Source organism: Erinaceus europaeus, chromosome 10 (genome assembly GCF_950295315.1).
Source record: "Erinaceus europaeus chromosome 10, mEriEur2.1, whole genome shotgun sequence".
Lineage (NCBI taxonomy): Eukaryota > Metazoa > Chordata > Mammalia > Eulipotyphla > Erinaceidae > Erinaceus > Erinaceus europaeus.
The window spans coordinates 114,791,334-114,815,942 of record NC_080171.1 but is presented as its reverse complement, the minus strand read 5'-3'; the positions used below and the strand labels follow the sequence as shown (position 1 = coordinate 114,815,942).

At 42.7% G+C, this 24,609-nt stretch overlaps 2 protein-coding genes across 7 annotated transcripts in view; one reads left to right on the top strand and one right to left on the bottom strand.

Moving 5' to 3' along the window:
• The window catches only part of CENPP (centromere protein P), a 211,436-nt gene that overhangs the window by 111,629 nt on the left and 75,198 nt on the right, over positions 1–24,609 (top strand). The gene's annotated exons all lie outside the window — the stretch shown is intronic.
• The window catches only part of ECM2 (extracellular matrix protein 2), a 44,560-nt gene continuing 27,527 nt past the window's right edge, over positions 7,577–24,609 (bottom strand). For all 6 annotated transcript variants that reach the window (XM_060200583.1, XM_060200585.1, XM_060200584.1 and 3 more), the window contains 4 exons: positions 21,112–21,269; positions 16,674–16,813; positions 14,623–14,949; positions 7,577–8,807 (listed from right to left, as the gene is read on the bottom strand). In XM_060200583.1, coding sequence (XP_060056566.1) covers positions 8,639–8,807; positions 14,623–14,949; positions 16,674–16,813; positions 21,112–21,269 — 794 coding nt within the window. In that variant the 3' untranslated portion in view covers positions 7,577–8,638. The remainder of the gene's footprint in view (positions 8,808–14,622; positions 14,950–16,673; positions 16,814–21,111; positions 21,270–24,609) is intronic.

Here is a 24,609-nt window from a genome sequence, read left to right as displayed (position 1 = left end):
GAGGAGAGCGAGAAAGAACCAGACATCACTCCGGTACCTGTGCTGCCACGGATTGAACTCAGGACCTCATGCTTGAGAGTCCAACACTTTATCCACTGTGCCACCTCCCAGACCACCACACCCTTTATCTTACACATTGGGGAACCACCGTGATCACTGTACTCCTAGAGCCCTCTATCCTAACCAGAGGGTACCACCCACAGACAGATGTCAAACACAGTGAGTGCCCTGGCTGGTTTTTTTCCTCCAATGAAAGTAATCTGCCTAAAGCATCACTAACTTTGACTTCAGGAGCCTGACTCCCAAGATGATGTAACAATGTCCCAAGCTACTTGACAACTCAAGCACAAGGAGAGATTGTCTGCATTCCTCACACCACGCCACAACAAGAATCCTGTGCTCACCAGATCTGGAGGTGCACAACCCCTACTTCTAATCTTTCAGACTTCGGCCAGGAGAAACAGGTCAAGACCAGACTGGGACATTCCAGTTTCTCTCTTTCTTTCTTTTTTCTCTCATTCTCTCTTCTAAAGATCTATTTATTATTTAATAGGACAGCAAGAAATTGAGAGGGGAAGAGAGAAAGAGACACCTGTAGCACTACTTCACCCCCTTATGAAGCTTTTCCCCTGCAGGTGGAGACTGGGGACTTGAACCCAGGTCCTTGCACATGGTAACATGTGCACTTAACCAGGTGCACCACCACCCATCCCCGGCATACCAGTTTCTTCCACTGTCTGGAAGTAGAAAGTTTCTATTTGGTTAAGATTTTGACTATTTGTGTAGGGGGTAGGGTACAGAAGGGGGAGCTGAGGACACAATTACTGTTAAATGGAAGAAATATATTGATCATTCCTAGACCAAAAAATAACAGAAACCTACTTTCACATAGCAGAGAAGCCTGTGTTACTCTGTCTCTCCTGAATGCTGCTGCAGCCCGCCCTGGTTCCAGCATCCTGACAGAGGTGGTGAGCCCAGTCTGCCTCCTCCTGCAGCATCGTGTCCTGCTGAACCAACACTCAGCTTTCAGGGTGTTTCAGTCCACAGGCCAGCAGCAGCCTGGTTGTTACAGAGCACGAACAGACAAACCAACCACAACCCCTGCCCTAACGTGCACAAGAAGGCTAAACTCCTTGCACTTGAGATATGTAGAGGGTTAGAGAAAAGCAGAAACTGCGTGACTGCATATTCTCTGAGTGAGTTTTGAAACTCAGTAAGTAAATTAAAGAGAACCTTTTCCATTTTGCGAAAAAGGTGGGAACAAGGGCAACTGTTGGTACCACCGACCTTGGTGATGGTAGAAAGGCTGCGTGGAAGGGAGCCTGACACCTTCCATCTCAGCAAACTGTGGAGCCCCGCAAAACTGCATGCAAAATATCACTGAGCTGTGTCATAAAAATGCCACCTGGGGGCCAGGTGGTGACACAAACATGGGCACACGTGTTATTATGTGCAAGAACCTACGTTCAAGGCCCCAGTCCCTACCTGCAGGGGAGACGCTTCACATTCAGGAGAGTGGTGAAGCAGTGCTGCAGGTGTCTCTCTAATTCCCCTTCCCCTCTCAGTTTCTCTTTGTCCTATCAAATTAAATAAATACATATTTAACGTGGCGCCAAGTGGAAGGACCGGCGTAAGGATCCCGGTTCGAGCCCCCGGCTCCCCACCTGCAGGGGAGTCGCTTCACAGGCGGTGAAGCAGGTCTGCAGGTGTCTTTCTTTTTCTTCCCCTCTCTGTGTTCCCCTCCTCTGTTCATTTCTCTCTGTCCTATCTAACAACGACAACATCATCAACAACGACAATAAAACAACAAGGGCAACAAAATGAAATAAATAAATATTTTAAAAATATATATTTATTTAAATAAAACAAAAAATACCACCTGTAATTTTATTTTTAAGTTTTTTATATTTATCTATTTTTCCTTTTGTTGCCCTTGTTGTTTTTTATTGTTGTTGTAGTTATTATTTGTTGTTATTGATGTTGTCATTGTTGGATAGGACAGAGAGAAATGGAGAGAGGAGGGGAAGACAGAGAGGGGGAGAGAAAGAGAGACACCTGCAGACCTGCTTCACCACCTGTGAAGTGACTCCCTTGCAGTGGGGAACCGGGGGCTCGAACCGGAATCCTTAACACTGATCCTTGCGCTTCGCGCCACGTGCGCTTAACTCACTGTGCTACCGCCCGACTCCCCACTTGTCATTTTATAATTAAATCAAGTGAATCCCAGAAAAACTTAATGACTGCATAATTAATTATTGGAGACCAAGATGGGCATATCATATCCTGATTTCTGGTATCATTATTTCCACTATGATTACATGTATGTTACACCAAATCATGGCTATCGTGATTTCTCTTCTAAAGATTTTCTTTCCTATGAGATAGGCATATAGAATTGCACATGAGCGGGGAAGCAATTACAGAAGCCAGACCTTCTACTTTCTGCAACCCTCAACGACCCTGGGTCCATGCTCCCAGAGGGCTAGAGAATGGGAAAGCTATCATGCATGGGAGGGGGTGGGATATGGGGATTGGGTGGTGGGAATTGTGTGGAGTTGTACCCCTCCTACCTTATGTTTTTGTTCATTAATCCTTTCTTAAATAAAAAATAAAAAATAAAAAAATAAAAAAAAAAAGAATTGCACATGAGGGAGTCGGGCGGTAGCGCAGCGGGTTAAGCGCAGGTGGCGCTAAGCACAAGGACCAGAGGAAAGATCCCGGTTCGAGCCCCCGGCTCCCCACCTGCAGGGGAGTCACTTCACAGGCGGTGAAGCAGGTCTGCAGGTGTCTGTCTTTCTCTCCTCCTCTCTGTCTTCCCCTCCTCTCTCCATTTCTCTCTGTCCTGTCCAACAACAATGACATCAATAATAACTACAACAATAAAAAAAAACAAGGGCAATAAAAAGAATAAATTTTAAAAAATTAAAAAAAAAAAGAATTGCACATGAAAGAGAAGCTAGAGCAGTACTCTGGTGCCTCAAGAACTGAACCAGGAGCCTCAGGCATGCAAGTCGTAACACTCTACCAGCTGAGCTATTACCTGGGCCACCTGGAGAAATTTCTAAAACATCCGTATCTGTAATCAATCTCAGTGCTTAAAAATATAGCTAGTGGGGCTATGAATCCACTGCTCCTGCTGGCCATTTTCTCCATTTTTTTAATTGGATAGGACAAAGAGAAATTGAGAGGGGAGGGGAAGATAAAGGTGGGGAGGGAGAAAGGTAAACACCTGCAGACCTACTTCATCACTTGTGAAGTGACCCCTCTGCAGGTGTGGAGCTGGGGGCTCAAACCAGGATCCTTGCGTGGGTCCTTGTGCTTCATACTATGTGCGCTTAACCCGCTATGCTACCACCTGCCTCTCTCCCTTCCTATTACCCCCTTCCCTCTCAATTTCTATCTGTCTCTAGCAAATAAAAAAATAATAAAAATACATAGCTAGTAATCCTTGTATGTGTGTTTATAACAGCATGTAGCAAATATTTTCAGACTGTGTCCAGGCCAGGACTTCCTTAGTGTGCATGTACGTTAGTAATTACAGCATATTCCAGAACATCTGTTTGTTTTTAGCACTGTATTAGGAAGAATGTTTACTATAAGGACATTTATCGTGTTTTCTTAGTGGAATTAACCATCTTATATAAGCAGGATGAAATTTTAAGGTTGAGTAAGTTTGATGCTAGGCACATTTTGTATTTTTTTTAGAAGTTCTTGTTTTAATTGTTGTAGTTATTATTGCTGTTGTTATTGATGTTGTTGTTGGATAGGACAGAGAGAAATGGAGAGAGGAGGAGGAGACAGAGGAGGAGAGAAAGACACCTGCAGACCTGCTTCACCGCCTGTGAAGCAACTTCCCGGCAGGTGGGGAGCTGGGGGCTCAAACTGGGATCCTTATGCCAGTCCTTGTGCTTTGCGTCACCTACGCTTAACCTGCTGCGCTACTGCCCAACTCCCCATGTTTTTGTATTTTAATTTATACAGTCAGTTGAAATAAAAATATCTACCAACTTGAAAACAAAGCTTGGGGCCAGGTGGTGGTTCACCTGGCTGAGCGCACACATTATCACACACAGGACTCAGGTTCAAGCCCCTGGTCCCCATCAGTAGGAGGGAAGTTTCATGAGCAGTGAAGCAGCACTGCAGGTGTCCCTCTGTCTCTCTCCCTCTCTGTGTCCTCCCTTCTCAAATTTCTCTCTGTCGCTATCTAATAAGTTGGTAGATAAATACAATATTTTTAAAAGAGCCCCATGAGTCATTGTAGCCTTCTGCCTTCCTAGAGATTCTGCTTCCAACAAACATCCTCCACACACAATAGAGTCTCACTAGTGCTGCTCCAAAGGTATTAGGCATGGCCGTGCCATTCTGGGGCTTGTGAGGCTTGAACTCTCTTGAATCCTAGGTGCTTGGAGCACCCTCTGTCTAGGCAGAGGGACTCAGGAATCCAGTATGTCCTTGATTTGCCACTATTTACTGATGTCATTGCTCTTTCTTGCTGGTTTGTTTGCCTACTTGATTTCCTACTCACTGCCCCTTCCAAACAGTATGCACCCAGGGAGCAAAGATGTGCTCACATAGGGTTTTGTTTTGGTCATCATTGGAACACCAGGGATTCACTGCTCCATTTTGACTTTTTTTCAGGTAGGAAAAGAAAAACAGGAGAAAGGAACCGATCCCACCCCACTGAAAAACCTCCTCTAGTGTGGTGGGGGCCAGGCTCAGTGTTGGGTTGTATAATATGACAAAGTAGTCATACAATCTAGGTGAGCTGTCTTGCTGAACTAAAATGTTTATTAATTTATTTTTAAATTTTATTTGTTTATTTATTATTGGATAGAGACAGAGAGAAATTGAGAAAGAGAAGGAGAGAGACAGAGAGACACTCACAGCACTGCTTCACCACTTATGAAGCTTTCCCTCTGCAGGTGGGGACCAAGGGCTTGAACCAAGGTCCTTGTGCACTGCAGTATGTGCACTTAACCAGTTGCGCCACCACCTGGCCCTGAACTAAAATGTTTATTTATTCTTTTCTTCTCAAAGATTTTTCTCCTCCTCCTCCTCCTCCTCCTTCTTTCTAATCAGAGCACTTCTCAGTTCAGGCTTATGGAGTGCTGAGGAATGAACCTATTTATTTATTCTTGGAGAGACCAGTGTACTGTTTAGCTCATACACACACATCTTTGTGCATGTTTCTAGAACAACCTCCAAAACACAGCCAAACAGTCAAGATGAGGAATGAAGGCAGCAGTGGCTCAGTCTCTTAACTGTTGTCCCTTTTTGCTGGTTTTGTTGACTCATCTTGAGTTCCACCCTGACACACAGTAGTCTGCTGCTTAAATTGCTGTATACAACTTATATTAATGCATGTATAATCACATCTTTTCCTAGTGAGGTAGGGCTCTGGAGAGGTTAATTTCTGAAACACACTGGTGAGGTCATCTGCCCAGGAAAGTCAGTATGGAATCGTTGTAGCATCTGCAACTAGGTGGCTGAAAGGCGTTAAGATTATAAAGCAGGACAAAATGTTTAATAAACAGGAACCAAAAAGTAGGAATAGAGCAGATGAGGATAGGGTGGAAAGGCTTATATCTTGGGAAGTCTATTTTAGGTATATTCCTAGGGGCTCATGACTTTAGTAATTTTTGCTGGAGTTTGATAGCTTACATGCAGGTGGACTAAAAATATTGCCTGGGAAGATGGTATCAGGGTTGAGAGTAGAACTAGAAAACTGGAATAGAGCTTGAGAGTAGCTCCCAAACTTGAAGAAAGTATAGAATACAATTAGCCATTTACCCTATCAATCTGACCCAGAGCCCATATATATTCACATTTGGCACAGGAGCCTGTGCAACTTGTGAGTCCCTATCAGTCTGAGCTCACAGTCCATGGTCTCGGCTGGTAACATTCTAGGTTGCACTCATTTCAGGACCAGTCTTTCTCCAGTGGCAGAGTAGGTTGACTCAGCCTCCCTTGGGAGCATGGGGCAGTCCCTCTCATTGCTGCTTTATAGTGAGGGTAATCCTGGAGAGGCCCACTAGATGGCTTATGATGATGCTCCTGATGGAAGTGACCAGTGATGATGGAGAGAGGGATCTACTAGAGATCAAGGCCTATCATATCTATGTGGAAATCCAAGAATTCCCTGGCTAGGGCCCCAGATAATGCGGTGACCTTGGATTGACCAAAACTGTCATAATTAAGTAAGCCATTCTTTTGCTCTTATCCAGCTTTCGTAATCCTTTCTTTATCTGGCAAGGTTAGACTTTTCTTCCAATTGTTAAAACATCGAGTGTCATTTGTTATATCCAAAGTGGTATTAGGTTTATGGGCCTGACCTCAAGTTAGGGAGGAAATACACCTAGGATTTTAGTGGGCTCTAAGTTAACTTTAAATTTCACTGCATTTACTTGTTTGATGATTTTAATAAAGGTTTTCATAAGGACAATTAATTGTCCTTTAGTTTGAATATTTTTGCCAGTATATGTCTTGGTCTTCTAAAGACCGTCAAGGGCTGACAATAATGCTGATGCTGTCAGAAGAGATTAGGAGATACACCTTTAACTTTGATTCTAACAATCTTCATTGTGTTATAATGTTTGTTTCTATTGTAATCTCAAAATATTACATATTAAGAGAGGGCTTAGAAAGTAGAAGTTAGGGGCTGGGAAAACAGCATAATAGTTTTGCCAAAAAGATGTTCATGCCTGAGGCTCTGAACTCCTGGGTTAAACCCCTAGCGCCACCATAAAATGGAGGTGAGCAGTTCTTTGGAGTCTCTCTCTCTCTTCTTCTCTGTATATCTTTCTCATTAAAATCACATAATAAAATATTTTAAAAGGAAAGAAGAATTTGAAATAACATCAACCCAAACCGGTAGAACCTTGAGTTTCACAGGAAATAGTCAACTGTGGCTGAATGTGCTGGCTGCTCTCACTTTTATATGAAATGTTGATAGCAATAACAATACCTGCCTTACACTCCAACTTTCCCAGATACTTTTCATTCTTCTCTGGTCTTTTATTTATTTATTTTTAATCTCTGCCTTTTTTTTTTTTTTAATTGCATAGAGAAACAGAAATTGAGAGGGAAGGTGGAGATTGAGAAGGAAAGACACAGAAAGACACCTGCAGTCCTGTTTCACCACTCGTAAAGCTTTCCCCCTGCAGCTGGGGACCAGGGACTTGAGTGGTTCCTTGAGCACTGTAATGTGTGTGCTGAACCAGGTGCACACCACCTGGACTCCCTTCTCTGGTCTTCATAACACACCTGTCAAATAAAGCTGAAAGGTTCTGAAGGTGGTACTTATTAAAAGATTAAATGAAACTTCTAAAACTAGAGTAACATTTCCATAATGGTCAGAATGGGAAGTGATGCTCCCAGTCTGCTGGGATTTGTTTCTGTTTGGTTTTTTGTTTTTTACCAGAGCACTGATCTGCTCTGACTTATAGTGGTTCAGGACTGAACCTGGCCTTTTGGAGCTTCAGGCGTGAGAGTCTCTGCATAACCGTTATGCTATCTATCCCCACCCATCTGCTGTTTTTTTAAGACCCAAAAGTTAGTATAATAAAAGACATCAACATAGTTTCCATATGTATATTTTATACATTATTGAGAGATAGAGATAAAATATCATTATGTGGTGAACATCTTAACATAGTTTTTCTGGGGACTAATACATAGTAAATGCGGATAGATTTATGTTAAGTAGAACTGAATAAAAGGTTATATTTGAAATAATTGGGACAAAGAAGATCAGTGTTAACTATGGCCAATGGAGCAAAAGAAATATGTCAGAAATCCAATGCATTAGGTTTACATTTTAAGGTTATAGTATGGCTTAAGCAAACATTATTGCTTTTCATAAAATCTTTGGATCCTAGTAAAGAATAATGAGGTTGGTCTTAAAATACAGAAATGATGGGAAAGTTTCCAAGTTAGTGTAGAATTCACATATACCCTCCCAACTTCCTTAATATTGACAACCTCTTATAAAACCATAGTACAGTTCTCAAAACTAAGAAATTAAGTCTATAGTAGTGTTTTGATCTCACACATGTAATTAATAGAAGGCACTGAAATGAAACTAATGATTGACTGTATTTATGTCAGTAGTTGTAGCCTTCAGTTCTTACAGAAAATGATTTTTTTTTCTTTTTTTTTTAACCAGAGCACTGCTCAGCTCTGGTTGGTGGTGGTACAGGGGGTTGAACCTGGGACTTTGGAGCCTCAGGCATGAGAGTCTCTTTACATCACCATTATGCTATCTACCCCTACCCCAGAAAATGATTTATTGTTTTATCAACAGACTACCAAACACAGCACTAATTCATAAGTTCTGTCTACTGTTGGTTTTTTTTTTGTCTTGCCATACATTTTCTTGTTCTTAAACCATGACACATATTATTTTTAAAGGAGTTTTAGTAGTTCTTGGCTAGTAGAAATATTCAAAGGAATTGTTGTTAAAGGAACATATGCTCAGCTTCACATTTTCCCAGTTTAGTTTAGCGCTGCACAGTCTTATGAGTTGACTAGTGTAACAATATTGAATTTAACGTGAGCAGTACATCTCTTTTACTGGTGGCAAATACAACTACAACAAATATATGAGTACAATTTATAAATGACAAAGGAAAACTTGGAGCTACTTGATGTTTTGTGGTTTAAGGATGACACTTGAATATGATCTTATGCATGAAAATGCATAAGATGATATTTTTCTTGTTTCAATATAATTGTTCTCAAGATGAAGGTGTTCCAGGGGTGAGTCATCATCTTCTTCCATGCTGCAGATATGCTCTGGAAGGATATTCCTAAGGAAAAATAGGCATTCAAATCATGAAAGGTTCAAATAATATGCCTTCACGGTTTAGGAATTAAGTTTACACTTGCAAAAAATCTTTTTTTTTTCTTCAAGTAATATTGGAACATTATATGCTAGAAAATTTTCCAGATATGCTGAAAAATAGTCATTGAAGTACTAGGACGAAGCATGTTCGTATGCCGGAGGAGGAAGGTACATTCCTGCTTTTTATTCTAAAGCAAGAAACACTGAAGAAAAGATCACTAAATGGAATACAGGGGTTTTTAATACAAAGTTCAAAAGGACAAGTGGCAAACTAGGAGAAAATATTTGAAACTTACACTGCAGATAAAAAGTTAGTATACAAAGACTTCCTAAACACATAGGGACAAAAGGGGAAGGGGAGGCAGAGGTCTGCCAATGCCCATGTCCAGCAGAGAAGCAATTACAGAAGTCAGAACTTCCCCCTTTTACACCCCATAAAGAATTTTGGTCCGTACTCCCAGAGGGATAAAGAATAGGGAAGCTCCCAATGGAGGGGGTGGGATATGGAACTCTGGTGGTGGGAATTGTGTGGAGCTGTACCCGTTACCCCACAATCTTGTTGGTCATTATTTAATCACTATTAATAAAAGTGAAACATCCTATCCAACAATGATGGCAGAAAAAAAAAGTGAAACAAACAGAAAAATGAAAATGGCATACAAACACTCAAAGGTGTTCAATTTTACTCATAATAAGAGCAATGTAAATTGAACTAGATTTTGGGAGTCGGGCGGTAGTGCAGCGGGTTAAGCGCACGCACGTGGCGCAAAGTGCAAGGACCTGTGTAAGGATCCTGGTTCGAGCATCCGGCTCCCCACCTGCAGGGGTGTCACTTCACCAGCGGTCTGCAAATGTCTACCATTTTCTCCCCTTCTCTGTCTTCCCCTCCTCTCTCCATTTCTTTCTTCCTATCTAACAACGAAGACATCAATAACAACAATAATAACTACAACAACAATAAAAACAACAAGGGCAACAAAAAGGGAAAATAAATAATTTAAAAAAAAAATTAAAATAAATAAATTGAACTAGATTTTAATGCCGTTCTCGCCGGATATCCCACCACGCCCACCATCCAAAAACTCACCAGCATATTCTAACAATGAGGCTGTGAAGGATCAGACATTACTGCTAAAGAATTTACAATGGTCTAGCCCTGCCAAGAGGAAATTCATATGGACACATCTTTTCCTTTCTAGCTAACAGCCTCACTTATAGGAATCTATCTCAAATTTAGGCTGGAAAAATGACAAAATACCAGTAGGGTAGAGTGAATGCTTGTCCACAAGACGAAATGCTCACTGATTGCTAAAGGGATAATAGAGTTCTCATATGTTGATAAGGAATTATTTCCAAGATATACTCATCTTTCTTTATAAAGTACACTATGAAGAGTAGGGGCTGGGTGGTAGTTCATCCAGTAGAGTACATGTGTTATCATGTGCAGGGACCTGGGTTCAAGCCCTCAGCCCCCATTTGCAGGAGGGAAGCTTTTTTTTTTTTTAAAAAAAAAAAAAGATTTTATTTGCTTATTCATGAGAAAAATAGGAGGAGAGAGAGAGAAAGAACGAGACATCTCTCTGGTATATGTGCTGACAGGGATTGAACACAGGACCTCATGTTTGAGAGTCCAATACCTTTCCACTGTACCACCTCCTGGACCACAGGAAGGAAGCTTTATGAGCAGGTGTCTCCCTTTTTTCTCTGGCTCTCTCTCTCTCTCTCTCTCTCTGTCTCATCTTTTTACCAGAGCACTGATCAATTCTGGCTTATGGTAGTGCAAGGCACGGAACCTGAGACTTTGGAGCCTTGGGAGTCTCTTTGCATAACCATTATGCTCTCTACTCCTGTCCTCTCTCTCTCTCCTTATTCTATCTCTTTCTGTCTCTATCAAAAAGAAAGAAAAAGGAAAAAAATTGTCACTGTAAGTACAGTCACAAGAGGCCAATCCTATCCCCACAGGTCAGAAAGACAAAGCCAAATTGAACTATGAAAATCAGGCAGGTAAGGGAGTCAGGTGGTAGCACAGCAGGTTAAGTGCAGGTGGTGCAAAGCGCAAGGACCGGTGTAAGGATCCTGGTTCGAGCCCCCGGCTCCCCACCTGCAGGGGGTCGCTTCACAAGTGGTGAAGCAGGTCTGCAGGTGTCTTTCTCTTCCCCTCTCTATTTTCCCTTCCTCTCTCCATTTCTCTCTGTCCTATCTAACAATGATGACAGCAATAATAAATACAACAATAAAAAGGGCAATAAAAGGGAATATTTTAAAAAACAAAAATAAAGCTCAGAACAATACACACACGCTATAATTAAAACAAACAAACAAACAAACAAATGAGGCTGGTAACCAGACAGGAAAGAACCAAAGGCAGAGGGAAGAAAGGAATCACATTAGCCACTGTCTGCAGACATTCAGACCGAGGCACAAACAAATCCAGGAGGCTGATGATGGTGCCAGTTTTTCACTTCAGGAAATAAAAGATCTTGACTCTCAAAAAAAAAAAAAAAAAAAAAAAAAAGAACGTCACCAGGAGCAGTGAAGTGGTGCAGACACTAAGTCCCAGTGAGGACCCTGGTGGCAATAAATATAGAAATGAAGAATAGGAACAATATCTCTAGAGATCTTTAGAGATCTCCTTAAAGTCTAGAGATGAAGTTGTCTCTGTCATAATGTGGATAACAATCGGATAAGGATGGGAAATATGAATGTGTATTTGTGTTTACTTACATTCACAAAAACATACTAGATGGGTAATGTAGAAATCAATAAAAATAGTTAACCAGGGAAAGATGGAGTAGGATAGAAGGGACAAGACTTCTTTAAAAAGAAGACTTGTCATACACATATTTTGACCTTGAAACCTTACAAATATTTGGCATACTAAGGATTAATTCAAATATAACACAGCAGTTCTAAAAACAAAACAAAACAAAACAAAGAGCTTATGTATATCAAGTTGTTGATACAGCAGGGGGGAACATCCTGTCTTTCAGCCCTATCTCCTTCTTGGAATATATTTTAAAGACAAACAGAGCTACCAAAAGCATTAGGAACAATTCAGTGCTCTTGCTGTGGTAATAATGGTATTTGTTGTCTTTCTGAAACTGTTGTTTATATATTGTAAGACAATAAGCCTATATCAGTATTGTTGGGAACCTAGATTTTCAGTATAAGATAACACCAATTTAAAAACCAAAGGAATAGTCTATAATGTTACATTTGAATTGGGGATGTCAGTATGAAGTCATTCTTCTTCTTTGCCAAGTACATATTTCCTGGCAGTCCACCAGTCCTCAAAACACTAATGACACGTTTGAAAGAAAATGCCTGGTGCCTGGATTAGAGGCTGTGAATACAGCCTCTTAAGGGAGCTGGGGCTCTGGAGAGATGCCAGCAGGGGCCTGAGCAAGGGAACATACAGGAGCTGCCCAAGGGCTGCCATTGGCCAAAGACAGCTTAACAACAGTACTTGGAGTTGATTGAAACACTCTGAATATATAATACCACAAGTTCATATTGTTTCTCAAGAGAAAGGGAGAAAGCCAAGAATAAAATAATAAAGCCAATGTATTTAGTCACTTCTTGTTTTCTCTGAGCCAGCTACTTACTGTTAACATTTTAAAATGCTTTTAGTCTTTTTCATTCATGTGCAATCTATATGTTTAGATTTTTTCTGGTTTTATTCATATTCAATGTACATGTAACATTAATTGTATTAGTTTCAGGTGTACAGCAGGACTTGATATGTGCATGCATTTTCAAATGGCCACCAAAAAATAAATGTAGCTTAGTGCACATCTACAAGTCTTTTCTTACTCTGGTAGTCTAAAGGAAAGAGCTGAGCATTTGCCTTGCCTTTCAAAATAACACTGTGACTCTACTTGGTAAGAGAAAGTTCTCTGCAGAGAAAATCCAGCTAACACACAAGGAAAGAATGGTGAAAAAAATAGGAACTTGGAAATAGCTTACCCAGTAGATCTTTTGTCTTACCAAGTATGAGGCCCTGAGTTCGAGCCCTTATACCACACTAGAATACCCTATAAGAGCACTATGGATGACAGCGAGGGAGACCCACGGGCAGTATAGTGGTGCTGTGGCATCTCTCTCTGCCCTCACTGTTGTCTCTCTCCTCTTCACATGAGGCCCTGAGTTCATTCCTTAGTGATACCAAAACACAGAGGGAGAGACGGGGCAGGGGGAGAGAGAGAGAGAGAGAGAGAGAGAGAGAAATCTAATATTCCACTGCCCCTAAAATCAGTAACAAGCACTAATTTCTAATCTCTGTGAGTGAAATCAGTGTTTCCGTGGTCAGGAGAAGGTTTATAACAGAAGATGCCAAGCCACTAATGAATTTTTGATTCACCAGAGGTGGGACAATCTCACAATACAGCTTTTTGTCAAAACATTCTGAAACTGAATCTTACAAGGCACCCTCCCCTCCAACCCCCGAACTTTCATGAAGCTGTCTTTGTTTGGTGTTTTGAGTGTAAGTATGTCTGGAATGTTAAAGATAGGAAAAGAACTAAGGCGTAGCCATGGGAACAGGACACACAACACTCAGGGATCCTGCCTTCCTCTTGCCCCAATTAGGTGTTCCAAAGGCCTCTTGAGAAATTCATGTTTCCCAGGCAGTTCTGAGTGCTCGGGAACAGATTGGAACATACACAGTAAATTGCACTGCTCCCCCCCAGATAAGAGGAGCTGAGTCACAGTCCATTTCTTCAGCACTTTGCCTTCAGAAAACTCTTGATAGAAACATTTTCATTTCAGTATGTATTTATTTAGATGTTGTGCTCCACGGATTAGAGGCTGTATTTCTGTATTATCTACTGAGGTGGAAAAACACAGCAGTCTGCTGCCTTGAAGCTTCATTCAATCCTGCCTCTAAGATTCTAAGTGCTAACTTATTAGTATCAATTTTTAAAATATTTTCCTTGGGCAGTTTGCAAAGAGAAAAGTTTTAAAAATATAATGAATCCTTATATACTTACCATCTTGTTTGTTTGTTTGTTTCCAGGGTTATCACTGGCGCTTTGTGCTTGCACCATGAATCCACTGCTTCTAGAGGCTCTTTTTTCTCTTTTGTTACCCTTATTGGTTATTGTTGTTGTTATTGCCGTCATTGTTGATAGGACAGAAAATCGAGGGAGGATGGGAAGACAGAGAGGGAGAGAGAAAGACAGACACCTGCAGACCTGCTTCACTGCCTGTGAAGTGACTCCCCTGCAGGTGGGGAGCAGGGGGCTCAAACAGGGATACTTATACCGGTCCATGTGCTTTGCGACCATCTGGTTTTTAATAGTTGTTAATATTTGTCAGTGTTGTTTAATCTACTTGTCATTTATTTATTCATGTATTTTTTGAAGGGAAAGAGAGAAACTAGAGCACACTTCTGGCATACACGGCACTGGGGGTTGAGCCCTGGCCCTCACATCTGCAAGTCTAGCACTCAGTCCACTGAGTCCAGTCAGTTCTCTTAACTTCTTACCACGTTTTTCCCTTAAAGTAAAACTCAGGCATTGCATCATTGTTATTTAATAATAAAATTGGTCAATCATAACGGTTTAAGTTGATACTTGTAGGGGCCAACTATTTGGCTTGGCGACAAGGCATGGAACTTGCGTGCATGAAGCCCTGGGTTCAGTCCCCAGCCCTGCCTGTGTCAGAGCAATGCTGCTGCTGGCGCCTGCTGTCACTCTCCCTTTCTCTCCTAGACAGCAAGAAAAAAGTCTAAAGGTACGTTTACGGACAATCAATTCACACTTGAAAACATCAAAATATACCTGATCTTGTTGTTGTTCAGCCTCAGAAAATGGAGCGCTTTCATCTCTCGTATTCCCGGTGGGATACATTTCAAGTCATTATGATCCAGAAATAATTCTCTCAGAGAATGATAAGCCCCATAGAATGAGACCCGGTCCACCCCGTCATCCGTGAGCTTGTTAAACGACAGGTACAGGTATTCCAGGCCTGGCTCCATGTGAGCCAACACATAGCCGGGGATGCGCTCGATCTGGTTCCCGATGAGCACCAGGTGCAGCAGCGACTTGGGCAGATAGGAGGGGACGTGGTAGAGCTTGTTGTACGAGAGGTCGATGGATTCTAGGTTTCTGCAGCGAAGACAGGACTTCAGGACGTGGACTGAGTGCCGGGAGTTCCCACCCTTACCATGAATTCAGGTGGCTGGGTGCCCTGCTGCCTCTCAGCTGTTCTCCTAGCTTCGTGAGAGAAGGGCTCCCAAGCTCAAAGAGAAAGACTCACATCCAGAGATTACTAGTGAGGCCCAAAGTGGCTGAGGGCATTTTTTTTTTTTTTGAGTGGAATAAGAGACGCCCAGTGAGTCTCAGCCGACTTCAAACTGACTGCCCCTTAAGTCTCAGCAAGGAAGTGTGAGGTGTTTGCATCCTCACCCCACATTTGATTTGATGACAGACACATTTTATTTATTTTTTATTTTTATAATCAGAACACTGCTCAGCTCTGACTTATGGTGGTGCGGGGGATTGAACCTGGGACTTTGGATCCTCAGGCCTGAGAGTCTCTTTACATAACACGTTATGCTGTCTACACCCAACTGACTGGCACACTTTAAACTTGGGCTGAGCTTGAGGAATCTAGTTAAGGTTAACTGGCCGGAAGCCAGCAGACCTCAGTGAGCTGCCTCAGTTGCTTCAGGATTCCCCTCACCCCCCACAAAGACCCTTCCCCAGCACATCCTGCAGAATCTGGTTTGCCCTAAAGTCCTGTTTCTCTCTCTATTTTGCACTCTCCCCACCCCAACACACTCAGGCCCCCTCCTCCCTTGCCACAAGACGTCTGCTTCTGGACAAAGATCCCATGCCAACCCTTTTCCTGAGAGTCACACCCTGGGGTGACTGGCTCCTCTAGTGAGCTGTTTCTGCCCTTCCTCTTCTCCCTTCAGTCTTTCTCACGCTATTTGAAGGAGGTGGTTTGGAAGACTGAGGGCAGTGGTGAAGGAATCTGTAGTGAATCTGGTGACTCCATCTGTAGGGTGTGGCTGGAAGGAGTGCTTCGTTCTTCACTGTGTACAGACAGGGGAATCCACTCGTTTGCTTTATGATCATTCTGTGATGCTTGAGAGTCCAAAGACTTATCCACTGTGCCACCTCCTGGACCACAGCTCACTCTGTGATGCTGACAGAGCTGGAGGGCCAGACCTCACTTAGGCTCATGCTGCTCAGCTTAGTTCTGGCTACTTGTGTTCAAAGTAGCACTGACCATGATAATCCTAACTCCAGTCATATAATGGACTGTTTGGAAACTTCGTGTGAAATTTCACCAGTATACATCCCCATACATGGGGTATACAAGGGTATTTACAAGGCCCCCCCAGTGTACTGAAGTCTGTGTTTCTCCTTAGCCTTATAAACCTATGATAAAGTTTAAATTACGTGGTATGGGAGGTGGCGCAATGGATAAAGCACTGGACTCTCAAACAGGAGGTCCTGAGTTCAATCCCAGCAGCACTTATACCAGAGTAATATCTGGTTCTCTCTCTCCTCCTATCTTTCTCATTAATTAATAAAATCTTTTTTAAAAAAGTTTAAATTACCAGTCAGGCACAGTAATAACGAATTAAATGGGACAATTAGAACTCTACTCTGTAATCAAAGTTATGTGAATCCAGTCTCTCTCTCTCAAAATATCTTTTGGTATGTCATATTTTGGGGAGAGGAAGAGGTTTACTCTGAACAGAAGCTGTCGCAAGCCCTTCAAAACGGTGTGCCTCCCTTTCAGCCTCATCTTCGTGTACTGTAGACAACTACAAGAGGAAGACCTAGTTTAAGAAAGTCCAACTGTGGCCCGTACTTACTCTTGCTTTATCCAGGCTAGAGGAGCAATTCTGTTCTCTTCAAGCTTATTATGGCGCAATACAATGACATTGATCTTTCTGGTGTGATTAAAACATATCTCAGTTACTTCTTCAATTTGGTTATTTTCCAGGTACAATTCCTATAATTTAAGAGAGAAGACTGATTAGTCTTTATGACAGTTAATATATTCAATTCCATGTCATTAAAAGTGCAATATAGGGAGTCGGGCTATAGAGCAGAGGGTTAAGCGCAGGTGGCGCTAAGAACAAGGACCGGAGCAAGGATCCCGGTTCGAGCTCCCAGCTCCCCACCTGCAGGGGAGTCACCTCACAAGTGGTGAAGCAGGTCTGCAGGTGTCTATCTTTCTCTCTCCCTCCCTCTGTCTTCCCCTCCTCTCTCCATTTCTCTCTGTCCTATCCAACAACAATGACAACAATAATAACTACAACAATAAAACAAGGGCAACAAAAGGGAATCAATAAATAAAATATTTTTTAAAAGTGCAATATAGACTCTTTTATTTAAATTTTTATTATCTTTATTGATTGAATAGACAGCCAGAAATTGAGATGGTAGGGGAGACAGAGAGTGAGAGAGAAAGAGAGACACCTGCAGCACTGCTTCACTATTTGCAAAACTTTCCCCCTACAGATGGGGACCAGGGGCTTGAACCCAGGTCCTGGAGCACTGTAACATATGCGCTCAACCAGATGCACCACCACCTGGTCCCTAGATTCTTTACACTAATATTATCTAAAGAATCTTTCACTGCTCTTCCTAGTGGGTTTATTTTTTTTCTTTACTGGGGGGGATTAATAGTTTACAATCAACAGTAAAATATGGTCGTTGGTCCATGTGTAACATTTCTCAGTTTTCCACGTAACACTCTAGCCCCTCACCTAGACCCTCCCCTGCCATCATGTTCTAGCACCTGAACTACCCCCTAGTCCTCATCCCCCCAGAGTCCTTTACTTTGGTGCAATACACCATCATATTTTAAATTGTTAAAATTTCTATTTAGTAAGGTAAAATGTACTTCTGTCTTGGTTATGAACTTCAATTAATTTGTCAAAGTATTTTTAATTATTTCATCTGGACTTCAGAACCCTAGAAGACAGGAAGTGTCATCCTCAGTTAGCAGTGGAGAAATGACAGGGCATGTCTAGGCCACCTGGCTGACACATGAGAGAAACTCACCCTCCTTGGCCTCTAGCTCCAGTCAACATGCTCCCCCCTAGTCTGTGCTACCTAGGAATGATTTTAGCCTTATATATATTTATTTATTTTCCCTTTTGTTGCCCTTGTTGTTTTTCATTGTTGTTGTAGTTATTGTTGTTGTTATTGATGTCATCATTGTTGTTATTTATTTTCCCTTTTGTTGCCCTTGTTTTTCATTGTTGTTGTAGTTATTGTTGTTGTTATTGATGTCGTCATTGTTGGATAGGACAGAGAGAAATGTAGAGAAGAGGGGAAGACAGAGAGGAGGAGAGAAAGACAGACACCTGCAGACCTGCTTCACCGCCTGTGAAGCGACTCCTCTGCAGGTGGGGAGCTGGGGGCTCGAACCGGGATCCTTACGCTTTGCGCCACCTGCGCTTAACCCACTGCACTACCGCCTGACTCTCAAGCCTCACTTTTTTTTTTTTTTTACACTTCTTTGTATTGTGATCGTTTTAATTAGAAGTTGTTTAAGAACAGTCATTTAACATATGATGTTTGCTGGAACTCTTTGTAAGTTTTCAACAGCTAGCTGCCTTCAAGTTAAATTCAGTTGGCATTGGTGTAAATTTGTGACCAGAAGCTGTTGTCATTCAGAAGCAGAATCAGTATGTAGCTTCAGTGTAACTTCCCATCCCTGTTGTAGTGGTTTCCCTTTTCTGTCGCCTTACTTTGCTTGCTTTGCTATTTGTTAGCAATTGACAAATCAACTTCTAACATTTTCATTCTTCCCTCCCTTCCTTCCTCCCTCCCTCCCTCCCTTCCTTCCTTCCTTCCTTCCTTCCTTCTTTCCTTTTTTGCCTCCAGGGTTGATGCTAGGACTCAGTGCTTACACTACGAATCCACTGCTCCTGGAGGCCATCTTTCCCCATTTTGTTGCCCTTGTTATTGTGGCCATTGCTGTTGTCGTTGTTGGATAGGACAGAGAGAAATTGAGAGAGGGGAAGACAGAGAGGGGGAGAGAAAGACAGACACCTGCAGAACTGCTTCATCACCTGTGAAGCGACCCTCCTGCAGGTGGGGAGCCGGGGACTCCACCCAGGATCCTTGCACCAGTCCTTATGCTTCACGCCACGTGCGCTTAACCCACCTGCTCGCTGCTTTTCCCTTAATAGGTGAGCTAGATCCCTGGCTCTCTCACATGCTTGTACAGAAGAGTCACACGTGGGCTGCTTTTCCTTCCCTTCTTTCTTCTCTCGCCTTTCTTCCTTCCCTTCTCCCTCTCTCCCTTTCTCCCTCTCTTCCATCCTTCCTCCCTTATTCATACTAATAATAAAATAAAGTGCTTCAGAACACCACTCCATCACATGCAGTGCCGAGAACCAGACTTGGGGGCCATCACATGCGGGACACGTGTGCTCTCACTGTAGAGCCACCTCTCTGCTCCCAGAGCTTTAAAGTGTAAGTTGCCCAACACCCCGGGCAGGACAAAGCTTGTTCATCCCTAAGCTGACACAGTGGCTGTGAAGCAACACCTGGAAGTGTTCACAACTTATGCTCCTGCATGGACAAGGGCCCTCAAACTCTGAAAGAGTTTCCTTTGGGCAAAGAAACCGGGGGTGCAGGTGTCAAGTGGGGGTGGGGATGTATTATTCTTTTGTATTTTCAAGGGGTGTGTGCACACACATTTTCTTTCTTTTTTTTTTTTGAAAGATACTCTTTTTTTTAAAGTTTTTTTTATATTTATTTATTCATTTTCCCTTTGTTTTTGCCCTTGTTTTATTGTTGTAGTTATTATTGTTGCTGTTATTGATGTCTTCTTTGTAGGATAGGACAGAGAGAAATGGAGAGAGAAGGGGGAGATCGAGAGGGAAGAGAAAGAGAGACACCTTGCAGACCTGCTTCACCGCTTGTGAAACGACTCCCCTGCAGGTGGGGAGCCGGGGGCTCGAACCGGGATCCTCTCGCCCGTCATTGTGCATGCGCCACCTGCGCTTAACCCGCTGCGCCACCGCCCGACTCCCGCACACACATTTTCTATTTGAATTTTTGATTTTAAAAGGAATTACAAATCGTGGCCCTCACCCTGTAAAGAAACTGATTTAGCGTGTATGGAATAGATCCCGGAAGTCTGTGTTTCTTTAGAATGCAAGCAGTTTCTGACATAAGCCAGCTATTGGGACCTCAGTCCTTGCTGTTATGACACAGTCTAGAGTTGTGCCTTCGTGTGCAGAAAGGAGAAAGAGGAAGGGGTGGTGAGGGTGACAGGCAACCCAGTCTTAACCTGACTTCTGGATGGGCGATTCTGCATGTTTGGGGAGGGGCTGATGGGAAGCTAGAGCTGACAGAGGCGAAGACTGGCTTCCTACTGAATCTACCAGACTTATATTCTTAATGAAATGGGGTGGTTGTACTCAGCAGCAAAGAACACCTAGAGTCCATCTTTGGTTAAGTTTTTAACTTGTTGGCGTCGGCCGGTAGCGCAGCGGGTTAAGCGCATATGGTGCAAAGCGCAAAGACTGGCATAAAGATCCTGGTTAGAGCCCCTGGCTCCCCACCTGCACCAGCGGTGAAGCAGGTCTGCAGGTGTCTGTCTTTCTTTCCCCCTCTGTCTTCCCCTCCTCTCTCCATTTCTCTCTGTCCTATCCAATAATAACAACAACAAGAGCAACAAGGGCAACAAAAATGGGGGGAAATGGCCTCCAGGAGCAGTGGATTCTCAGTGCAGGCACTGAGCCCCAGCAATAACCCTGGAGGCAAAAAATTTAAAAAAGTCAAAAAAAAGTTTTTACTTGTTGAAGCAAGGGAAACCCACACCTGGACAGCAGGCGGGGATGCAAGATAGTGGGCTGGAGTTAACGCCAAGGCTCTTGGTCAGAAGTAGTCAGAATTGGTAAGCTATGAATCTCTGTAGGTCTTTGCAGAAATTTCTGTTCATACAGGGTGTCTGGTTGTCCATATGGGAATCTGGATGGAACAAACTGGGATGAATGCCACAGTTATAGTCTGGAATAGTATTAGCTGTTTTGCAAGTTATGGTTTTACTGAAGTTCTCAGCAGGACCAATTTTCACATTATTAATATTCTCTACTGGTAATTATGACTTTGATTCATACTTTTGGTGTTCTAAGAGAAAACAGTGGTCAGATGATAGTAAAGTCCATAAGCAACCTTGAAACTACTGGTTTTAGGGTCTTTAAAATAATATTTTAAAATGCTTTTGTTTTGGCTGTATTTGAAGTATAAAACATGAGACGAAGAAGAAAAAAAAAATCATACCTCAAGAGAAGCAGGAAGTCCTTGTGGTATAATTCTAAATTTATTTCTTCCCAGACGAAGGTAGGATAGGCTCTTCAAAGGTTTGAAAGCTAAAGGATTAACATTGATTTCACTGAGATTATTTCCTTCCAGTTCTAAGGTAACCAACTGATGTAAGTCTGTAAGAAAATAATAAGTGGGATTTTAAGATAATTGAAAAATTAGGCAATTTTTTTTTACCACCTTCTGAAATGTCATGTCAAATGTTCAGTGTCTTGGGAGGGACAACCCTATACTTTCTTTATTCTTTTTTAAAGATAATTTAAAAAAATTATTATCTTTATTTATTTATTTATTGAATAGAGATAGCCAGAAATTGAGAGGAGTGGGAGATAGGGAGAGAGACTGAGAGACACCTGCAGCCCTGCTTCACCACTGGGGAAGCTTTCCCCCTGCAGGTAGGGGCTAGTTTCTTTCTTTGTACCTCCTTATTGAACTTTTTCCCAAGTACTTACCCTGTGTGGATACTTGGTGCAGTCAGTACTAATTACTGAATGTGTTTAAAAAAAAATCCTTTATATGGGAAACTGGGGAATGTTATGCATGTACAAACTATTGTACTTACTGTTGAGTGTAAAACATTAATTCCCCAATAATAAAAAAAATTTTTTTTTTAAATCCTTGAAATGCTGTGTGATGACAGCACATGTAAGGAACCAGGAGGCAGGAGAGGAGGTAGAGGGGCAGAAGGAGAGTGGGGATGCAGAAGGGAAGGAATGGGGGTCAGGGAGGAGAGGCAGTGCTGACAAGCAGGGACCATGGAGTAAGGGGCAAAAGGTAGCAGATTATAGAACCTTGTCGGAAGCTTTCACCTGGACAGCTGGCGTGCAATGACCGCATGCTAGGTGTGGGTGGGAAGGTCATGCAATGAGTGGTTTCTTTTCCAAGACACAGAAAGGAGTGCTCTGCCTGGCACACCCTCGGCCTCTGCACAGGGAGTTAGCAGCAGAGGGACACAGTATGAATTCCCATCTCAGTTACTCACTTCCTGGCAGAGAGAGCAGCCAAACAAACAATTTGAAAGAAGAATCACCAAGTGTTCTCTACACATTCAACATGAGCTACCAGCAAAGGCCTTTATACAAACAGGTTTTTCCTCAATTGTTTATGCTGGCCAAAGGAGTGATGTGATTCAAGTCAGTGGAAGCTTACAGAAGGAGAATGGACAGCTCAGCAGTGATGGTGCCCAGAGGCATTTGAGTCAGTCATTCAGGGTGGAGCTTTGGAGTCTATTCAGTGGCTAACGTTTACAGAACAGGACATTTTTTCATAGTCAACTCAAGACATGGGCATTGCACCAAATTGCGCTGTGTAATTCAGTCCCTCTAGTGAGAGCTAGACATATGAGAGAAGCAAGGCATAGTCTATAAACAAAAGCTAAAGACAGTACCAGCAAGAGAAGAAATACAATATGATGGCAGAGGGAAAAAGTCTAAGTGTATGCAAATGCCATGGGGCCAGGCTCTCAAGGATAGAAATATATACATAGGGCCAGGGAGCACAGTGGTTATGCAAAAGTCTTGCATGCCTGAGGCACTGAGATCACAGCTTTAATCCCCAGCAAGACCATAAACCAGAGCTGAGCAGTGCTCTAGTTGATTATCTGTCTGTCTGTCTGTCTATCTATCTATCTATCTACTTATCTCAAAATAAATAAATAAAATATAAAAAAAGAGGAAGTCAGGCAGTAGCGCAGCAGGTGCATGTGGCGCAAAGCTCAAGGACCGGCATAAGGATCTCGGTTCAGCCTTCGGCCCCCCACCTGCAGGGGAGTCGCTTCACAGGCAGTGAAGCAGGTCTGCAGGTGTGTCTTTCTCTCCCCCTCTCTGTCTTCCCCTCCTCTCTCCATTTCTCTCTGTCCTATCCAACAACAATGACATCAATAATAACTAATAAAACAAGGGCAACAAAAGGGAATAAATTATATATATATATATATATATATATATATATATATATATATATATATATATATATATATATATAAAGAAATGCAGAGAAATGGACTAAGCTCAATACAAGCAAAGTCCAAATTCTTTGGATTTGTTCTGGGGCCTTTGATGAAAATGACTGGTAGCAGAGGTGGGTCTTATGTGGCCTTTGTTATCCTCTAGGTGACAAGGACCCTCTGGACAACTTAACAGATGATAATAGTGCTTAGTACTGGTTGAAGGGCTCAGAGACAGGAAATAAGAAGGCAAACCAGTAAACGATGGCAAGTGGCTATATGTCCTAATTTCTCTCTTTTTTATATTCTACTTATTTTAATGAGAAGGATACAGGGAGAGAGGGTGGGGCTGGAAAAGGGGTGGAGAGAGACCAGAGCATTGTCTGATCTATGGTGGTACTAGGAATTGAACCTAGGATCTCAGAGTGTCAGGCATGAACTTTTTTTTTCTTTTTGCTTCCAGGCTTATTGCTGGAGCTCGGTGCCTGCACTATGAATCCACTGCTCTTGGAGGCTATTTTTCCCCTTTTGTTGCCCTTGTTGTTTTAGCATTGTTGTTGTTGTTGTTATTGATGTCATTGTTGTTGGATAGGACAGAGAGAAATGGAGAGAGGAGGGGAAGACAGAGAGGGGAAGAGAAAGACAGACACCTGCAGACCTGCTTCACCACCTGTGAAGCAACCCTCCTGCAGGTGGGGACCTGGGGGCTCGAACCAGGATCCTTAAACCACGTGCACTTAACCTGCTGCGCTACCGCCCTGCCCCCACATGAAATCTTTTTGCATTACCATTATGCTATCTCCTCAGCCTCCTCCTTTCTCTTTAATCTCCAAAAGGAAAGATACTGAGGGAGGCTTTTTGCCAAGACAGATGGTATTCAATAACATCCTAACTATGGACAGATGGGAGCGTCATGCAAGGAGAAGTTTCTTTTCTAGGACTCTAGGAGGAACACTCTGCCTGGCAAACTCTCAGCCTCTGAACAGGGAACTCATGTACCCAGCATGTTTACCCAGTATATTGTTGAGTCTATAGAAGTTTCCAGTGACAAGTGGAAAGTAAAGTCAGACTGTTAGTCATCACTTAGCCACGCCAGTGAGTGAGAAGCAACGCACGATGCACAGAAGGGGGTGATGCACAGAAGGCAGGCGTGTACATGTGCGTGTGCATGTGTGTGCGTGTGCATGTCCGTGTGCGTGTGCATGTGCGTGTGCAGAAGCACACTTGAGGATGTCACCTCAGGGGCCTTGCAGGTGAGCAGCAATGTAATGCCTTTGCTGGACGAGCCTGAGCAGTCGTGAGTCTGGGTTTGTTTCCTTCAGCAGTGAAGACAGGAAATGTTCCTAAGCATGCCCAGTTTTCTCCGGATGTCTTACCTTCCTTCCTTTCCTAGTGGGATGTAGACCTCTCAATTAGCTCCTTGTGCCCTCCATTGTCTGTCTCTATGCATCTGTTGTTCATCACTGTAGTGACTTGATGTCCCAGACCTACAGAACTGCATGCAGTTCCCA